At 45.4% G+C, this 15980-nt stretch overlaps 2 protein-coding genes across 2 annotated transcripts; both read right to left on the bottom strand.

The window, feature by feature from the left end:
* Positions 1-365: 365 nt before the first annotated feature.
* Positions 366-8257, bottom strand: LOC120673837 (peptide deformylase 1A, chloroplastic-like). The gene is made up of 6 exons (XM_039954858.1): positions 7800-8257; positions 7579-7668; positions 4434-4501; positions 4013-4289; positions 1110-2859; positions 366-767 (listed from the first exon to the last, which is right to left on the bottom strand). The coding sequence occupies exons 1-4, from the start codon at positions 8181-8183 to the stop codon at positions 4049-4051; spliced, it is 783 nt and encodes a 260-aa protein (XP_039810792.1). The 5' UTR covers positions 8184-8257; the 3' UTR covers positions 366-767; positions 1110-2859; positions 4013-4048.
* LOC120674776 lies at positions 609-1508 on the bottom strand. Its single transcript, XM_039955901.1, has 2 exons — positions 1110-1508; positions 609-767 (listed from the first exon to the last, which is right to left on the bottom strand). Exons 1-2 carry the CDS (start codon positions 1506-1508, stop codon positions 609-611), a joined length of 558 nt encoding a protein of 185 aa, XP_039811835.1.
* Positions 8258-15980: the final 7723 nt, after the last annotated feature.

Genomic DNA, 15980 nt, shown 5'->3' with positions numbered 1-15980 from the left:
CGACTTCATGATCACCACACCCCTCCCATTGCGGTCAATCACCCATCTGGGATCACATTGCGCCTCAGCACCTTGACCGAATGATGGCATCAAGGGCTACTGTAAATTTTCTGATTAAGTGACGAACATCATGGCCGCCCTTAGTGCAAAACACAAAAACAAAAAAAATCCATCTGGAATTTCGTATGGAAAAGTAGAACAGCATGCTAGACTACAGTAGTGCTTCAGCGTGCCCAAGTCATTCCTTGCAGTGGCCCTCCATATGGGCTACTGCAGACAACAGATCTGCCGAACAGGAATCTTACAACGTGACCTTGACCGGGATCGCTGCAGCTTGGCAGGGCCAGAACTGTCCCTCAGCAAAGTACACACCACCGAAGCAAGCACTCTTTATCAATGTTTCCAACTGTTAATTTAGTCTACAATACAACAAGGGCGCCGCAGTACGGCCCCACGTTCACCCTTCAGCAGCAAGTTGCCACCCACAAACAACAATGATTCAAGTTAGCTCTTCAGCTCCAGGCACTAATATTTTACAGGTATCGATATCATAGAGCTGGACCGACCGAACCCTTCATGATGGGCACAAAAACTTTCATTACAGGGGCTCAGGATGCCAACACTTTCCTTATCTTGGTCTTGAACAGCATCACGATGATTTTGTCCATGGAGAAGTAGAGGAAACAGCCTCGGGAATGCGTCACGAAGGAGCCGTAGCTCGTACCGACGATGCAGTGCCACGTGGGCCCGTACACTTTGTCAAACTCCTGTTGGATGTCAACAGAAACTGCATCAGATGCTAATTCATAATTTTATTCAAAAGAAATATGCTAATTCATAATAAGCTGTCCTCTGAAACACAAAGTAAATGGAATGGCAACAATTTAAGATTGAAAGCTATAAGCAGATTAGGTTCATGCTGCCAAAGCCAGAAAACATTAGGACTGTTTTGATTTCAATGCTGGCAGCTTGTTACAGACAGCTTAACTGGGCAATTTGCAAAGTTTGATTTCACAAAGAACTCATCTGAAAGGCAAAGGAAAGAAAGAGAACAATGGATGCTCTTCAGAAGACAAAGCAAAACAGATCACAATAGGCAGTACGCTTACCTTCTTCACATCATGGGCCAGCTGCCTTGAACTGAACTTGTCCAAGCTATCATGGGATCGCTTAGCGCACCGGAAGGCATGCAACTGCATGAACGGCGGCATGTCTGCAGCCATGACCTTCACCCCGAGCACAGCAACAACTTCTTTCATGTTGATCTCCATCTCCGGCATTGATCTCCTCCCAGGCGCGATATCGATGCTCTTTCTCCGATCTAGAGCGGATACATGCACTCTAGACTTCTCAAGGCAGAGGCCTTCATCTTTCTGAACGATAGGAGGATTCGGAGGCTTAGCCTCCTGAACAACAGGATGCCTTGACTCCTTTGATGTTCCCCTCCACTTCCCACCAAACAGCCACCGGTCTGCCTTCGTCCTCCTGCTGCCTTGACGGGCTGCCATTGCCAAGCCTGCTAATATCTCTGCAACTCAACTGGTTATTGGCTCTGGATCTGTGTATGTGTCTTCCTAACACCATCTATATAGCAGCGTGGAGAATGGCACACGCAAGCGGAGTCCTATAGTCCAGGCACTAATTAATCAATGGATTATGGGTTTGGATACTCTGCAATGAGTGGGTGGGGGCAAGGGACAAAATTTTCTTTTCTTTGAAGAGGAGAAGAAACATAAAGAAAGCCGCAGACCATGTGCAGGTTGCCTTGTTCTGCGCTACGGTGATGGTGCCCTGTACGATGGAGAAAAGCTAGTGCATAGGTGGTTAGTTGCTGCATCAAGGCCAGATTTGGAGGATCATAATCCTTATATCATTCTGACAGAAAAGGAACCTCAAGTCTTCAACCACTTCAACCACCTCACTACATCGCTCAATTAGTATATTACAGATTTACAGGTGTCAAGTAGAGTTAGAACTTAATTTTATGAGATTTCTGCCAGTCCATGGCAAGCTTCTTATCCCCAGGAAATGAGTTGAAAACTTGTCAGTGGTTATCTCACCCTTTTCTCTATCACTAGCCATATATAGCCCATCAATTTCATGCAGCCCAGCCTATCTTACAATCAGACTTCAATGATGGGACTATGGAACAGAAACAAATCAGAACAAATTATTGCACAATTAGACGATATATCACAGGAAAACATAAATAAAAGGAGAAAATGCTAAACAATGAACAAGTTTGTCTCTTGTAGTCTGTTCCAAATGATATGCAAAATGAAACCATAGCAGCTCCTATGGATGGACACTTAACAAGTTAAAAGTCGAAGTCACATTTTTCTATCTTTTTAACGTTTTATACTCTCATTGCATTTAAGAATCATGATAAAACAAACCTCAACTGCTCACTGCAACCAGCTTTAGTGTTCTTTCTGCTCCATCATTCCATGCCTCTATTATGTCAAGGATACAATAGCCTAATTTCATTAGTTGTGTTCCCTGTATTATTTATCTTATTTCCTTTCACAGGGCTATCATCTGCCCCTTTCTGCGATTCTAAAGCCTGTAGCCTTACACTAAATAGATGCTGCCTGCTTTGCATCCAGTAAAGCATAAAATCTCAAGAGCAAGAGCACACATCAGAACAAGTGTTATTTTGCATGTTAAGTTGATGGCTATGATTATAGTAGAAGATTACATTTATCATCTGAAAGCTCTTCTATATTTTTCATTACCATGACCTGCAAATTAATGCCTCTGAAAAAGTTATCCAAGTTCTGTAGCCTTCCTATTCCTAGTAAGAATATTGAAGGAAAGTAATCATTATGTTGCCCTGATTGTATGGAGCCATCTAAATACCTGCAAGAGACATTGGAAATTATTAAATTTTGAGGGCAACAAAGTCTCATGAGATTGTATTTGTCTAGCAAATTCTTCTCATTTGTAAAGTGTAATTTTGGTTAGTTCTACTACTAAGTATCAATCGTTTTCTATATTCTCTCCTAAGACCAGAATATCCTCGAGGGCCTTCACCATACCAAACCTTTCCAAAAATCTATAGTCCAACTGACTCACCTTTGACCACCCACCAATCTATCTTTGATACAGATATATGGATTTAATACAGGAAGTATTATAACACAAAAGGTTGCATACTCATTTTGGTTCTGAAACCATAAAGTACACGACACAATGATGCTGAATCTATAATATGGTTCCTTCTGATAAACATTTCTTCGAGTATAATAAAATTCCAAGCCACCAAAGGGGACCAATCATATAAAGCCAATCCAAGTAATAACTTAGTTTACAGTAATTACATTGAAATGACAAGAATTAGAAGTTCAAGAATGTCACAAAGATGATGAAAAACAAAGCACCAAACAAAATGTCTAATTTTAGTTCTAGAAAGCCATCATATAAACTACTCCCTCCAGACCAAAATATAATTCGCTTTAGGATTGGGGCATTTGTGTTACTGCCCCTACTTTGAAATGTAGTTGTGATTTTGCCCAATTTTTTTTTAACTTTGTGATTTGATTTTGCCCAATTTTTTTTTAACTTTGTGATTTTGCCTTATTCACAAGTCAAAGTGAAAACTAAAAAACAATGAGGGCCAAAACCACAATTGCACTTCAAAGCAGGGGCAACAACACCAAAAAAACTTTAGGATTCTGGTCAGTCAAACTTTTATAAAGATTAAAAAAAGAATCATGTAGATTGGGCTGAAGCTATTGGTTCCTCATGAAAATATTTTCATAATGTGTAATCCTTTTATATACAGTATCATATTTTCTTAGAAGTCAGTAGTCAAGGTGTCACCTTGTATACTATGCAGATGCCCACTTATAGTTTGGATCAGAGGGTATGTAGTAATGATTCTCATATTTCAATAGGAATGCTACTTTGGTTGGATAGTTGAAGTGTTGAGCAAAGGCAACAGTTAGATGAGAAGCAAAAATGCAATATTGTACAGGAAAATTATTTGAGAAAAACTACGAAGGGAAATTACCTCTATTTGATGAGGAAAGATTTCAAGCGATCCACATTATCTTGCACCTAGTGGAGGGCATCCAATGGGAAGCGGCAGATCCAAGTTATCAACAATTCTGAAAGTCCTTGGGACCATCTTGTCAACATACAGAGTGCCTTCAAGATGGTCACACTCATGCTGCAGGATGCGCGCTTGCCATCCTGAGGCCTGTACCTTAATGGGGCTGCCATTTCGGTCCAAACCTGAAACTTCAACATCTAGATGTCGCTCAACAACCGCCCTATATCCATCAACACTAGCATCCCGATAAAGCAAGTATTAGATCATACACTATACAATGAAGTAAAATGCAATGCAGCTTTTATATACACAGTATCTTCAGATATGAACTGCCAGTTACAACTGATAATATTGCAGAAAGAAGCATTCGAATATATACCTCAGACAACCCTCGAAGAAAAGTGCAGTTCTTTTACTAATGTTCTTAAGCTTGGGATTGATAATAACCTGTGTTCATGAAATGACAAGGAAAAGCACAGGGCATGAGAAAGTTCCAAATGTTAAATGAGCCAATTCCCTGTATGCCATTGGAATTTGATCCCTTCCCTTGTGTGGCACTAAAATTCTACACTTCCCTCGAGTGCCATTGTTTGAAATTTACACTCCCCTCAATGCCATTACCGTCAATCCCTTACCTAAATGTCACTGTTCCGTCTGTAGTTGCCGTCAAAGTAAGCTTGAAATGTCATCATTGCCCCTCCTTACATTGACTAGATTGGCCCACACACAGACACTCTAATTCCCCACGAGGTAACCAGTCATCCATATGGATCCCCCTTTTGGCTCTCTTTGGCCTTATCCCATCCAAACTTACGGATAGCTCAAGTTGATTACACATTGTTCTGATCACTGGTACATTTTTGTAGGAAAGTAGGATGCGTATAATGTGTGGGATGTATTGCTTGAGCCCCTTGAGCTGATTATATAGGAGTACATGGTTTGGAGGGCAAGTAGCCTCTTCTAGAGATAAGGTTATCCCGGGATTACAATCAATCCTAAACTAACCATATCCAGAGTTGCCTAATATACTCTAACATCCCCCGCAGTCACAACGGGAGCGCGCAAACGATGAGACTGGAGAATAAGTCGAACAGATGACATACCCCCGCAGTCGCAACCGACGATGCACAGCAGATGTTGTGGCTGGAATGGGAGCCGAAGAGGCTTGTCAAGCAGATGGTAGCCCCTTAGTGCCGAAGTAGCCGAAATCGAGGTGGACGTGGTCGAAGCCGTGGAGGAGGGCGGCGGGTCCGAAGTGTCGTCGAAGGCGTCCGAATACACAAAATCAGCAGCTTCTTGCCGAGGACAGCAGCAGGACGGTGAGCGGCGGATGGCGATGGTAGACCAGGCAGCTGAAAAGCACACGGGGGTCTTCCTTCAGCAACATAGGCGGCGGTGTCCGCGCGAGAACGGCAAGAGGCGTGGAGTCGGATCGGGCACCAGCTTGACGAGGACCGGCAGCGGGTGGCTCCACCACCTGAAGAGGCGGCGACACCGGCGGGGGTGGCTTGATCACGAGTGACGTCGCTGCAGCCTGGAGGGCGCAACAACAACTTCGTCCTCGAGAGTGTCGACGACGGAGCGAAGACGAACGGCAGGGCGACGCAAACCCGATCTCTGATCGGGAAAAAAGAAACACAGCAGCAACAGGGTAGACCTCCGGGTACAATCTCGGGTGCACCTACCTGGATGCCCCAACCTTATCCTTATTTCTTCTCACCGTCAGTCAAAAAGGCGGAGAGGGAGACAGAGGCATAGCAGGGGGGCCAGCCGGCGAGGTGCGTCCCGAGCGGCCTCTGCCCCAGCTGCGCGGCGGGCTGGCGACCCCCCAGACCGCTCCCGTAGCCGTGTCCTCGCGCGCAAGGCGGCGGCGGGTGCGGCACTGAGGATGAAGGGGGGACGCAAGCTCGACGGCGCGGAGGAGAGAGCAAGAGATGTAAGGCGGGAGGGGCGGAGCCCCTGGGCACTTCGTCACGGTGGCGATGTCAATCAGCGGTGCGGTGGCCCGATGGCCCCGACGGCGCGGTGGCTTGGCGGCCCCACGACTTCCTCCGTGGCCGTGCTCAGGGGTAGCGGTGCGATGGCGCTGGTGGCTGGGGGTGCCTGGACGTTGCGCGGAAGGGGCGGCGGGTCCTGATGCGGAGCCGGAGGAGCGACGGCGCGGAGGCAGGGCAGGCCCGGCGGCGGGCCCATGGCGATGCACAGTGCCCGACGAGGATGACGGGCGACGCAGCCATGGATCCAATGGGCGACGGGAAGAGGTAGGTCCCCTGCTGCTTGACGACGTGATGGCGCGGCGGATCATGGGGATCCGCGCGCTGATCCTACGAGGGCGCGGCCCCCGGCGGAGGTCGATCTGATCGATCTCCCCAGGGGCGGCGCGAGGGCAGCGGAAGCCGGAGGCCTAGGGTTAGAACTTAGTCTCGTAATACCATGTAGGAAAGTAGGATGCATATAATGTGTGGGATGTATTGTTTGAGCCCCTTGGGCTGATTATATAGGAGTACATGGCTTGGAGGGCAAGTAGCCTCTCCTAGAGATAAGGAAGGTTATCCCGGGATTACAATCAATCCTAAACTACCAATATCCGGAGTTGCCTAATATACTCTAACAATTTTCAGTTCTTTGGCTACTAAGTTAATAAAACTCTTAATTTGCAGATGAGCATTGTGACTCCAGCCAACCTGAGGTACTCTCCACTGAGTACTCTTTGCCTTATTGTCAAACTGCACCACCGGGTACCCCCAAAGCATTCCACAGAGAAACAAAATGCACAAGAGGCAAAGGCTGGGAAGACAAAGGCAAGGAAGTCAAAGAAGCAGCAAAACATGGCACCACCTAATAGTCCTGCAATGTACACCAGAAGCAAGGCCCCTGACAGCCCAGCAATGAGCACTAGAAGCAAGAGAAAAATTTCTGATCTAAACATAGTTCTAAAGGCGTCGCCTAGGCATCCAGGCGGACCCAGCTCGCCTTGGGCAACAGCCACACCTTGTCGCCTAGGCGTCCAGGCGTACCCAGCTCGCCTTGGGTCGCCTTGTCGCCTTTAAAACATCGGATCTAAATGTCTAGCTTTGGCTTTTGGCATTATTTTTCTCAGTTTGTAAGGTCTGTATGATGTGGTTATGAAATGAGATTAGCACGACTTATGTGATGAGAAACTAATCCCACTTTGCTGCTCATTTCACTTGTTTGTGATGAGAAACTAAGACTAATATGACTTGTGTGATGAAACTCTTAATGTATGACAAATTAATATTGAGGCATTGTATGTGAGATATTTATGTCATTTGTCTGAATGTGAATCATCATTTATGCCAATCATTTGTAAGCCAGTGAGCCGTTTGTAAATCATTCTGTTAATCGTTTTTAATTCAGTGAGCCAAATTTCAAACAATGGCACACAAGGAAGCGTAGAATTTTATTGGCACACAAGGGAACAGATCAAATTCCCATGGCATACAGGGAATTGGCTCATGTTTAATGGGCAATGAATGCAACATAATGTAGAAAAATGTACTGACAAGAAGATCAAAAGGACGGCGATCTTGCGCTTCGATGTCCTTCTTGGGTGCATAACTGATGTACTCTTGGGTATCCTCCAGAACAATAATCTGTAATTCGACGATTAATCATCACAAATGCCACTTTGTTTGAGACAGGAAAGAAATTTGGTGACCAATGGGAGTCCTCTTGAGGATTAAAAACAAGCAAACATGCTTCCAAGGCAAAGAATTAGACATACCCTGAGCGGGACGCCAATCTGCGGAGCGGCAAGGCCGACGCCGGGGGCCTTGCGCATGATGTCGATCATCCGGTCGATGACGCCCTGGACCTTCTCGGACGGCACTTCAGCAGGCGCCACCTCCTGTGCCGGCTCATGCAGCACGGGGTCACCGGCCTTCACGGTTCCCGGAGTCGCCATCATCGCCGTGGCCGCGCCGCCGCCCTTGCCGCCCAACAGCCCGGACAGCCAGCCCCCGCCGGCGTTCGTCCTCACGCTTCGCCACCGCCTGCCGCTGGCCGCACTAGCGGAGACTGCGGAACCAGTGAGCGGCCCGGCGGGGGCGACGAAGTGGGTGGCGGCGGCGGCGGCGGCGGCGGAGAGTGGGCGGAGAAGCGCAACCATCTTCTCGGTGTAGCTGGCACTGTCTGCGGCTGGATGGACACAGGACTACAGGAGGGGATGACTGGGTAGCATGACGTGGCAAATGGGTTGGCTGGAGAATTTACTTCGGTCAGGCCCGAACAATCCACACCTGCATTTCTTTGCTCATCACAACTTTCCGCATTCGTCACACTCTAAATCTATTCTTTAAAAAAATATTATATTCTAATCATCAAGATTCTCTACTCTATACTTAGTTTCTCCTCGCCCATCATCCTCTATATCTCATTCTCTATACCAACTACCATATATTTTATTCAACTATCTCCAACTACCATCTCCTTTCTTCTCCTTTTCTTCCGCCTCCTTTTCTTTTCCTTTTCCTTTTCTTTTTTCTCCTCTTTCCCTTTTACAATAAATTAGTAATATAACTTTTTAGTTAAATAATAATAATTTTCTCTTCTTTCTTTTTTCTTCTTTTTCTCTTTCTCCTTTCCCCCCTCTTTTTTCTTTCTTTCCCCTTCTTTCTCTTCCTATTTCGCCTCCTCCCGTCTTTTTTCCCCTCCCAACCTCCCTTCTCTCTCGACCTCCCTGCTCTCTCTGTTCCTCTCTGTTGTGGCGGCTGACGGGGAGCTCGGCTCCATTCTCCGGCCATCGCGCGCACCTCCCATGGCAACCGCCTCGCGCACGTCTCCGGGCCATGGCGGCGCGTCCCTAGGCCATGACCGCATCCCACTGCAACCCTCCCATGGCCGCCGCCTCCCAAGGCCACCTCCCATGGCGCCCCTCCCATGGCGGTGGCCGACGGAGGGAAGGGGGCCGGCCTCTCCCTCCAGCGTCGGGGTCGGATCCGCGCCATGGCTGCTGCGTGTAGGGCTGGCGGCGGCTGGCCCCTCCCTCCCCTGCCTCCTCGCCTCAAGCTCCGCCGGTCCCCTTGTGCGCCGCCGCCCAGTGCACGCGCGCCACCAGCCTGGCCGGCCGGCCGTCCGCCATGCTCCCTCGACCGGCGCGCATAAGGCCACGGCGGGGCTCCCTCCTCGAAGCCGCGGCTGCAGCGTGACCGGGCAGCGGCGGCGGCACGCGCAGTGGTCTTGGAGTGCGCGGGCCGGCCACGACGGCGAGTGTGCGCACAGTGGCCGCCACACTTGCCGCTATGCCGCGCGGGCGGGGGCGGGCGGGGGACGGAGCAGCACTGGCGGCGGGGTCTCCGGCGGTGAAAGGGACGGCGGCGCACGGCGGATCTGGGGGTGCCCTGTTCCCCGGCGGTGCCCCGACGACGCCGTGGAGGTGGATTCCGTGGAGCTCCGCCCAGTATCCTCGAAGTCAAGCCCCTGCGTCCTCCCCTTGCTCCTCCTCCGCCGGCGAGATCCCGACACCGGCCATCCCCGGCGGGCGGGCGGGCGGGCGGAGACCAGCGCGCCCCACCTCCTCCTCCCTCCTCACCGGTGCTCCTGGGCTCGGCGTCCGTCCTCGAGTGCGGCGGCCAAGCGCGAGCATGGAGGTGGCTGCCGCGAGCAGGGATGGTCGGAGCGAAGGCAGGCGCCACGTCGGTCGGTGCCGGACCTCCGTACCTCCGCGCTATCTAGCAGAACCGGAGGCCGTCCGCTGTTTTAGCGCTCCTTTTCCAGTACCCGCTTGCAACGTTTGGTGCGTTAAATTTGAATGTTATCCTAGCATACCGTATGGGATAGAGGTCCCAGTGCTGTCAGCCTCAGAACACACATCCCATCACAACTGCAAATGCGAATTGGCTTATAGTCCAATGGTAGGACGGTCCAGTAGGACGCTACCCACCAGCGTTCAAATTCCGGTGCTCGCACATTTTCCTGGGATTTTACTAGGATTTAACGTTATGTGTTAAGTGGTAAGCGACGTTCCTGTCGACAACGAGACGCCAGTGGTAACTTCTAGAATCTTCAGATCTGCCGGTATTCATAGGGGTAGAGTTTGCGTACGTGTGCTCATAGGGGTGAGTATGCGTGTGTGTTGTGGGCGTCTACATTGTACTGTGTAATTCTAAAAAAACAAAAAAAATCACAACTGCAAATTTTTTCTCCTTTTTCTAGAGTTTCTTTTAAAAAATATATTGTGTCGCTTTGCTTATATACCTTCAAAAAGAAACATCAAAATAATCATACAATCTATACTATAAATATAAACATCTAAAAGCATTCAAAATGTTTTTCACATATATTAGATCCACCGTATCCCTTATGCTGGACCTACCTGTTACCTGTTAGGATTGAGAGAGGTGGGAAGAAATGCAGACACTAGAATGGAGAGAGAGGTGGGAAGAAATGCACACCATAAACATCGAGGGTTGGGGAGTGTGAAATCTATTTCATTTTCAGCCAGCCCTGTCCTACCTGCCCGCAGCATCCAAAGGCTCGTAGAACAGAGCCCGGTACTGAGTGGACCGAGTGGACCCCATGGTTTCGGATGCAGCGCCACCACGGAGTGAGATTGGGGCTGTTTGGTTTGTACTAGAATTATAGAGCGGTAGGAATAATAACAACTTTGACCGTTAATTATGGTGTTAAATAAAGTCAGGTTACAAAACTAACTTCAGAACTCCACGTTAGTGACTCTGAAGAATCTAATAAAGCTTTTGACCGTGCGATTAGAGGATGGTTATTGTACCATCACTATAGTTAATCATCGATTAATTACCGACATTAGATTCGTCGCGAAAAGTTACACCAATCCCTAAAAAAATTTTACAAATAGAATTCATTTAGTACTTTATGCATGCGAGATTCTCTTTTCGAAAAAACGTGCGCGCTAGTTTTGTTGCACAACCAAACAATGCCATCGGGAAAGCGGGCGAGACAGTCATGGTTGGGCGGCACAGCAGACTATAGTTGGGTGGGGCCGCCGCAGCCGGTTGAGGCGGCACAGCGGGGCGGATCCATCGGCGCTGGGCAAGATGGCCTCAGTCGAGCGAGACGAGGCGGCGCACGGCTGCAGAGCCGGCGGCACTGGAGGAGATGGTCGTGGTGGCGTGGCCGGCCGAGAAATCCGCCGTCGAATAGAGTTGCGGGGCCGCGGCGGCGGAGCGAGGAGCCGGTCGAGCGGAACCAAAGACACCTTGGCAAGGTGGTAGGTGGTTGGGCTGGGCTAGGAGGTGGTCGGAGGCCGAGGACGAAGACGAGAATGGAGAGAGAAGATGAGGATGTACTTGAAGGTGGACCACACTAATCTTAGAATATTGTTTGCTTTGAAAACAGGAAGTTTACGTATGCTATGTGGGAATAGGATTATTATTCTTTTTTTGTTTGCAATGTTTAGAAGGAAATTTTGGTTATGGACCTACCCAATATTGATCCCGTTTTTGTCCTGCGGCTTACGCCACGTGGGGTCCGAATCCCGCGTCGTAGGACTGTAGCTGATGCAGACTTTTAGTTCATGGATGTAGTAGTTATTGTGTACAGATAAATGTATAATTTTTTAAACAATATAATTAAGATGAATCCATCATTTTGTTATTTTTTAAAAATATCATAGTCTGCAGCCCACTGTTGCACTCGGTATATATTTTGGGCATTCTATTGCCGTGACCCTATTATTTAAGTAGTTTATTATTTTGGTATCGAAATGGAGGTATGAAATTTGTTGCTAAATTCATTGTGGTGAAAGAAGGGGTAAAATAATTTATCAGGGAGGGCAGAACACAATTAGTCGGATACTCAATGTATTTGCGAAAGCGGAAATCATAGGCAATTAATAGACATTATTTTTTTAAGGAAGAAGTGGTTATGTTAAAATATACTGTGTTATTATTGAGGTAGCATGAGAATCCATAGAAGAAGAATAGTACAATACTATATTTTTAGCAAAAGAAGATGTTATGTTCAACGAATTACGAAAATGTTTTGAATTTACAATTTTATTTTGTAGCAAATCTTTAGGTTTTGAAATTTGGAGTAATTTTTATCATTTTTAGAAGTGTTATGAATTTAAAATTTGTATAGATTTTGAGATTCTAAACCGCTTTTGTATTGATCATTTTTTTATTTGAAGACATTTAGTGTCCAAATTGTTAGGTGCAAGGGTTGCATGTAAGCATTTGTGCGACGAATTGCGATAGCGTTTTGAAATCTAAAATTTGCTCTATAATAAGGTTTTCTATAATAAAGCTGCAGTTTACAAATTTTAGATCAAGGTTTATATTAAACAACTTTTGATTCCAATGTGTTTTGGACTTTTGTTGCTTTTGTTATTCAAATTGTATGTATAATGTTGCTCGTATAGAAGTGTAAGGAATGGAACATATTGTGGTTTGATTTAATTGAAATGTGAGGGTTTTTCCTAAAAAAATTACTGAAAGAGGATTAGGACGGCAAGTTAATTCAACGAAAACTTAAGGTTTTATTTGCAAATTTTCCTAAACCGGAAAGGTTGGACTTTGGGTTGATTTTGAGAAAACCTGAGGGTTTTGTCGTAACATTACCTAAGAGAGGAGGCCAGACTATTAGTTGATTTCGCAAAAGATCGAGGGTTTTATTGCAAAATGACATAGATTCGCAGAGCTTTTCGTCTGGCCAATCCGACGGCCGGAAATGGTGGTGACGTGGCCACGCTCCCCGACCGCGGTTTGATGCAGAAATCGTATATAGAGATGGCGTAGGCAGAAAAAATTGAAGGTGAAAGAGATAAAAATGTTGCATAACTTATCTTCAATTTATATATATATATATGTATCTACAAATATAAATATTTGTTCAATAAAATCTTTTATACACACGCGTGCACTTTACCCGTTATAAAGAATGTTGTACTGTACAACACGCTCCTTGACTCCGGGCAAGGGATTTAAAAAATTCAATGTAATACAATTACAAACAAAACACATAAATTCTAAAGAAACAAAATTCTATTTTCTTTTCAGTGTACAAAAATAATGAACTTGAAAATTAGGAGAAGTGTCAGATTTTTTCTTAAATATTTACGGTGGTCTGAATTGTGAGAGCAAAGATTTAAGTTCATCCAAGGACACCATACTGTTGAAGAGAAAAGGGGTACGAAGAATTTATCAGGCTAAGAATCTAAAGTAAGATAGTTAATTTAGTTTTTTACTTGGGCTACCAATTTCTCCTGGATAAAACCAGGCAGCTCGGGTAATAAAGGCTTATGCGATATATTTGGACGTGGAGGATTACAATGAGTATAGGCACGATTGCCACCTACCTTTACAAATCATGGGAAATACAACAATCAAAGGCAAAGTCTAGTCTAGACAACGTTTACACTGTTTTTACCATTTGTTGCTTAGGGACCGCAAAACAAAAGAAATATCCACCTGTATGCTTGGTTTAGCATGGAAGGTTGGAAAAAGAAAGGGAGGGAGTAATCTGGACTATTTATCAACTATCCAAAGGCCGCCAAAGGTGATTGAGAGAACTAATATCGACACACCCTCTTGTTGAGATTTGTTTGGCAGAAAATCAAAGCTCAGAACAGCCTGGCATTCTTTCGGATTGTCCACCTTTTTGTCCTTAGTCCCTCAGCTTGAGTAACAGTTTCCACTTCTTCCATTATGTATTCTTTTCTTGAGCCTTTTTGTTTGTGAAAGTCTTGAGCCCTTTCGATGGCGTTGCCTTGGACGTAGAATTCTTCTCTCATAATCCTTGTACTAGTTCTCCAGCCACAAAAAGCTTCTTACTTCTGTTACCTTTGGGTTTGGGTATTTCTTCATTCTCCCGGTCCCTTTCATATAGAGTTCCCACTGGGATATGTGTTATCCATCAGGTCTTCTTCGGTACAGACGACACGCTTCAAATTATTGAGATGGTTATGGTCGATTGCTTCTCAGCTTCACTCTGATTCGCTCATATTATTGCTGGCCTGCAAATTGGGCCATCTGGAGTTGCACCATAGAGCGACTTTCCTTGATTATATCTCGGAGGGATATCTTGATTACCTTTTGCCCCTAAATTCTTTCTCGCATCTACCGTTCTACCCGAGTTTCAGAAACATCGACTTTACCTGCATGGGACTCGCACCCTTTTTCGTTTTGGCACTTAAGTGAAAGCAGATGCATTGAGTGCCAAAGGCAGATAAGACCATAACAGCTGACATGGACGACTCTGCGTCAGCCCTCGTAACAGTAGTGCTGCGTGGTTTCCATTTTTGGTGTAGGCATCTAGCTGTAGATAACTGTGGTTGTCTCAGTCCGGTACTCTGGTTTCTGAAAGAAACTCTATCTTAGGCCGTGTTTAGTTTTGTTCAAAAATTTTTTGCAAAAGAATCTTACCAATTTGAAGTACTAAATGAAGTCTATTTACAAAACTTTTTGCACAGATGGGTTGTAAATCGCGAGACGAATCTAATGATGCTAATTAATTCATAATTAATTAATAATTAGCGGATGGTTACTGTAGTATCAATGTTGCAAATCATGGATTAAGTAGGCTCATTAGATTCTTTCGCAAAATTTTGCGTTTACGGGGTGGGAACTAAACAGGGCCTTACTATAACAGTGGCCTCGTTTGGTTCTCCCTCCCTCCTAGCGTGCACGTTTACCGAAAAGAGAATCTCGCATACATGGTGTACTAAATAAAGTTTATTTGCAAAACTTTTTCAGAGATGGGTGTAACTTTTCGTGATGAATCTAATGACAGTAATTATTCGATAATTGGCTACAGTGATACTACAGTAACCGTCCTCTAATCAAGCAGTCAAAGACCTCATTAGATTCTTCAGGGTTCCTAGTGCGGGGTTCTGAAGTTGGTTTTGTAAACTGACTTTGTTTGACACCGTAATTAGCGGTTAAAATTTTACTATTTTCTAGCATAGCACAAACCAAATAAGGGTTGTATAAAGAGGGACACGGAATCTAGTAAGCCGGCGCTAGTACTACGTGTAATTACTGCCAATATGGTACAAGTGTTTGTTTCTCTGTTTGACTGTTGACTTAGGCGAATTACAAATAGACATAAGAAAAGTTGTTACACTTAAGAGTGCACACAAAGTATATATAATACTTGGCAAATACATTTCTTAAAGGAAATAAATTATCTCTGTTTACAAAATTATGAAGCAACTATCTAGGACTTTGGATAATAGAATACTTGCTAGCTAACTTGGGGAAGGCCACATCCTTCATAGCTAAGGTAGCTTCACGTATTGTGGCAGATATCTTTTTAAAAGTAAACATAATCGTTTTGCTACTTTAAATTTGGTTACCATAACCATTTGAGAGTCGTTTTAATTTAGCCCGATAATAGCAAATAAAAGAGTTGGCTAGAATTAGTAAAGCAAACTTGCTAGATTCATCCAACACTGCATGCGTAGCAGAGAAAGGTCCTTTCGCTAGATGATGGGCTCATGGGCAACCACACCACGGTCTTTGTTTGCTTCTGCGTTGGCTACATGAGGATCTCGCTGTCCACTGCTGATAGGACGGACCGAGAATGCGTCACGTGCACCACTTAAACTAGATTATGCTAGCTAGGTCAGCCATCCGACTTGCCTAATGTTAAGCTAGGTATAACTTCTTGTAATTTCCAGTGTTGGCGTAAAATTTCTATTCCCCACTGTGATTATATGTGTACGGAGGACAACAAATTATTACGTTTTCAACCGAGTATCCAGGAACCATAAAATCATTAATGTTGTTCTTCGTTTGAAATTAACCAATTCAGGAGGGCGTCGACTTCATGGGATTTTTGTCCATACATACTCATGTAATCAAAGTAGGTAATAGGATTTTTATAGCAACGTTGGAAATTACTAGACGTCCTCTAGCTTAACATCAAAGTCACAGGGTTGACAAAAAAGTTATAATGAATTTATCATAAGATAATGTACAAAAAAAAG

The sequence above is a fragment of the Panicum virgatum genome, chromosome 5N (genome assembly GCF_016808335.1).
Source record: "Panicum virgatum strain AP13 chromosome 5N, P.virgatum_v5, whole genome shotgun sequence".
Taxonomy (NCBI): Eukaryota; Viridiplantae; Streptophyta; class Magnoliopsida; order Poales; family Poaceae; genus Panicum; species Panicum virgatum.
Note: the sequence above shows the minus strand (reverse complement) of the source record. Positions and strands in the feature narration are given on the sequence as shown.